General features: G+C 42.1%; 1 protein-coding gene across 1 annotated transcript; it reads right to left on the bottom strand.

Moving 5' to 3' along the window:
• Nucleotides 1-510: 510 nt before the first annotated feature.
• On the bottom strand, nucleotides 511-3773 carry URH1 (uridine-ribohydrolase 1). Its single transcript, XM_086485662.1, has 9 exons — nucleotides 3399-3773; nucleotides 3038-3153; nucleotides 2901-2960; nucleotides 2592-2774; nucleotides 2406-2510; nucleotides 2099-2195; nucleotides 1900-2007; nucleotides 964-1099; nucleotides 511-842 (listed from the first exon to the last, which is right to left on the bottom strand). The coding sequence occupies exons 1-9, from the start codon at nucleotides 3505-3507 to the stop codon at nucleotides 734-736; spliced, it is 1023 nt and encodes a 340-aa protein (XP_086341788.1). The 5' UTR covers nucleotides 3508-3773; the 3' UTR covers nucleotides 511-733.
• Between the last annotated feature and the right edge of the window lie 472 nt (nucleotides 3774-4245).

Below are 4245 nucleotides of genomic sequence, written 5' to 3' on the forward strand. Positions count from 1 at the left end.
AACACAACTAAACTTTCATGATATTTGACCAGTAATCCAGGAACCGATTGCTTTCTGTTTGCAAGTACCCTCCACACACCAGAGTGTAAGACATTGAAGTATCAATGAAGAGCCCAATGGAGAAAGGAGAGAAGGTCAATAATGCAGACCAAGTGAAATCTAGACAATTGATGAAGGCCATTTGCAACCCTATATTCAGAAATTAACTTTCTGGAATCGGAAGTGCTTACATCAGCTCCCTCAATACCAAGTGAGTAAACACACCCAACTTATTGAATGCCACTTATGAGCTCCTGAATCTGCATTTAAAGCCTTGGCCCTTGGATATGTTAACTTTCTCATGTCCTTCACTAAAAAGAAACCCACAGTTTCAAGAGGATTGACCTATTTTCAAATACAGTCATCGTTGATGATTACTTGTGTAATGCTACTTTCTACATGACCACACAAGCTTATAATTTTTTGAGATTTGTAGAAGGAGAGGGGGGGGGAGATTTTGCAAGAATAGCAAGCTTTAACCCTTTTTGCATTGAAAGAAAAGGACCACATGGTCAGAATACAAGGTATCTTGGGGGGCACAAAATCCCTACATCAATCAGGAATTACAACATGGGCAAAAATACCCAGAAGTATACAGAGTGGGCGAGAGAATGTTTTAAACTGCTGACTATCTATATTACAAAATAAACATCACAAAGAATTCCGCGATATTTAAAAGGTGTGAACCTGCTCTTTACGGTCTTTTCAGCCGTTCTTTAACGAGCTCAACCACACCTTGTGTATCGACCGTCCAGCCAACAGTTACCAACGGCTGACCTGTCCAGGGATTACTCCCATTCCATCTGTTGCGTGAGGTTGAATTGTTAAGTCGGCATTTAAACTGAGGACCTCACGGAGGTACAGCACATTTCTTTTACTCAGCTAGTTCAAAGAAACCTTCGTTCATTTAACCAAAGCACTTACTTCTTTAGTCCGAGATCAAGTAATGTATGTCCAATGCAGATTCCTTGGGTTTCGACCCGCAGAGCCCCTTTTCTGTAGGTGAAAAGACTCGGGTCCAGAAGTGCAGCAAGACAACCAGGATCATGAAGAAAAATGCCTGCATATCATTAACAAACAGAGGCACTTAATAAGGCCATCCAGTGGCAGCATCATGCTGTAACTTTCCGGAGGTACTACTTTGAGGAACTCTAGACTCACATAAGGCTTGTGTCACAGACTTGTCCAAATAGTTAAGCAAAAGACAAAAAGCTAGGAGGGTCAGCGCCCCCCTTCAGCTGCCCTAGTCACCATGGGCCGTAAACAAGGCAAAGCTAAACAGACCAGGACACCAGACCTTTGAACACTTCTCTGCCAGCAATGTCTAAGGAATTATATTCACCAATGTGCCACAGCAAATCAAATCTAGTAGCTTATGTCAAATTTGCAGGTTCTAGAAAAAAGTTTTCCTTTTTAAACACAAGTCTCATGGGAGCTTGCCCTTGGGGTGATGGCCAAGTCGATAATAGCTCAAACCATAGAAATGCATTCAAACTCGCTTGAAAAGATTACCAAGCATTTGAAAAAGTTGGGATTTAAAATCCAGTTTCAAACTTGACCCAAATTGGGTTTCTTTTGCAATAATCATTGATTCGCAGTTCATTGTAGTGTGTTATGTTATATTATCATGAAGATGCTACTTGCTTGCAAATGTTTTATTATAATACTCAATGGTTATTTGGACTTGAATGCACAAAATGTTTCTAAAAAGCACAAAAATTAGGGTGCACGTGCAAAATGGGCCAGGGATCCGAATCAAACTCGTTTCTTACTTTCAAACTCGTCTTTGTTTGTCGTTTGATTGCTCAAACCCCAATAAGATTGCAGAAACAACACTTGAGAGAAAGCGCAGATCCTCACCATTCAGACCATCAGACTCAAGATGCCAGTTTTTGTAGAAGTCACACATGTCATAGACATACTTGCCAAATTTTCCCTTCGAATCTCTAATTTCCAAGAGGTCTGATTCTGGAGACAGAGCAATCACTTTAGTATGGTAGGAGGGGAAGAGGCACCAACTATACACACGTGACGCCTGTAGCAACTCTTTCTCATTCACCTGCGAGCTTCAATTGAGTGGTCAAGTTAATACCAATAACCACAATATCAGCCCCACTAGTAAACACCATGTCCGCTGCATCAGGATCCCCGTATATCTGTCAAATGAAGTGGACTACTCGTTGGTGGGTGGAGGTAAGTGCAACTCAGAACCAGTAGCAAAATGAACACAAAATGTAGGAAAAAACGAGAAAAGATTGCGAGAATAGAGCTGCAATCTCATCACCAGATTCCCAAGCTATTATATTGTCAAGAGGGAAGCTAGATACATGCGCCAGAGAACTTAAGAAATCTATGTCTACACTTACATTTGCTTCTGCTGCAGGATTCACATTCCCACTGGCAAAAAAAGAACCTCCCAGAACATAGATCTTGTCTACATTGGTTGCAAACGATGGATCCTTCCGGATGGCCTGGAACCAAAAATGGGTCAATCCGACTCAAAAAACACTAACAAACAGCTAAACAACACTGTTACATTCACTAAAGCCAACCTCTGCGATGTTCGTCAAAGGTCCCAATGCCAGAATAGTCACTTCATGGGGAAACTCTTTTATCTTCTCCACAAGAAATTCCACAGAGCTCTGCTCAATTTTACGCAACTTTGGCTCCGGTGGAAAAGTATTTCCCAAACCATCAACTCCATGTGCAAAGTATGCCACACGAGGAGCCCCTCCCTATGCTTACAAAAAAGCAAGAAGCACCGAAAAATATCAATGCCAACCTGAGTACTCTTCAACATCCCCAGAGAGCTGCAAACTAACTTGAGAAACTAGGTTCATGCATCACAAATGTTCCCTTACCTTTAGGGGTTCGTAATGGCCCTCTGCAACCGGCATGCTTGAGAGTCCTGCCACCTCACACTGAGACTCAACCATGAGCTTTAAAAGAAGTGTGTGAGTACAGTTTGCATAGCCACAGATGCAAAAAACATGCATACCAGATGCAAGGCATTTTTTGTGACTAATGGCGTTGGTCCGTTCCCGAATATGGTTGTCAGTCCAATCACTTGTAACTCTGGTGATTGGAAGGCCATAAAGATTGCCATTGCATCATCTAAAGCACATCAAAATGACTGTTATGAAAGCACAACCACACAAGAAAATGAACTTAATATATATACTTCAATTGTTGGGCTGCATACATGGACATAATGGGTCGCTGAATCTAATCATGCAAAGATATCGCACATGTCGGAAAATTTTCCCACATACACACATATACCCAAGTGTGGTTGCAAATATGGATGCTGCGTTTACATGTGAATGTGTGCATGTCAGAGGGAAAGTGGAGATACTAACCGATACCGGGATCTGTATCAATGATGAGCTTTGTGCGTAAGGGCTCTTTGGGTGCTGGTGATTGTACCGCAATGGGGTCTATATGGGAGGAGGGGCAATCTAGCACCATTTTTACACCGGAAAGACCCTTCCTCTGCTGCTGCTGCTGCTCCTCCTCCTCCTCTGCAACATGCAGAGCTCTTCAAGAATCTTGCTTTCCGGATGCTTTTCGTACTTGAAGCTAGTAGCCTGTTAGCGTCCGTAGCCAACCTATAAAGAAATCGCTGCTTTGCAGAGCGCGCCCACACGCCTCTGCTTCACTTTCCTTTGAAAGGCCATGCGCTCTTCAAATTGAGAACCCAATTTCCTCGCTATAGATACCTGGGTCGTGGGTTGTTGAAATAAGGCTGTATATATATACATACATGTGCTTCTGTTTTTTATTGTATTGTTGATTGTTGACTAGTGGTCCAAACCAGCCTACCTCCCGGTGTGTTTCACTATGCTGCCTTCGGCAACAATTTGTGGATCAAGAATCAGGGAGGGGCATATTCAAGAACACACACAGAAATCACCGTGCATGCAAAGAGACACCAAAACTTCATAAAAGAATAAGGGATCCATGGACAGATACACTCACACACACACCCCTAAATCATCCACACATAGAAACTTTGTTATACTATTCCCTTCCACAAATTATAGTTGAGAAATAAGGGAGTATCCTTTATGGATGGGAAATTAAAATTGAGTCTACATCCCTAATTTGGTAAAGGATGCAAGAGCATAACATCGATCACAATGCAACATTTGACGGCACCTACATTAATGCCAATATGGACTGTCAAATTTCTAGTTTAGGGCCAAA

Source organism: Adiantum capillus-veneris, chromosome 16, assembly GCF_014529385.1.
Source record: "Adiantum capillus-veneris isolate H3 chromosome 16, ASM1452938v2, whole genome shotgun sequence".
In the NCBI taxonomy this organism is placed as follows: domain Eukaryota; kingdom Viridiplantae; phylum Streptophyta; class Polypodiopsida; order Polypodiales; family Pteridaceae; genus Adiantum; species Adiantum capillus-veneris.

Coding starts and splice junctions, on each gene's coding strand:
- URH1 (XM_086485662.1), bottom strand. CDS start 3,507: ATGGTGCTAGATTGCCCCTCCTCCCATATAGACCCCATTGCGGTACAA. Junction 2,511..2,591: donor CTTTGACGAACATCGCAGAG/GTTGGCTTTAGT, acceptor TTTTGGTTCCAG/GCCATCCGGAAGGATCCATC. Junction 1,100..1,899: donor TGAGTCTGATGGTCTGAATG/GTGAGGATCTGC, acceptor AATGATATGCAG/GCATTTTTCTTCATGATCCT.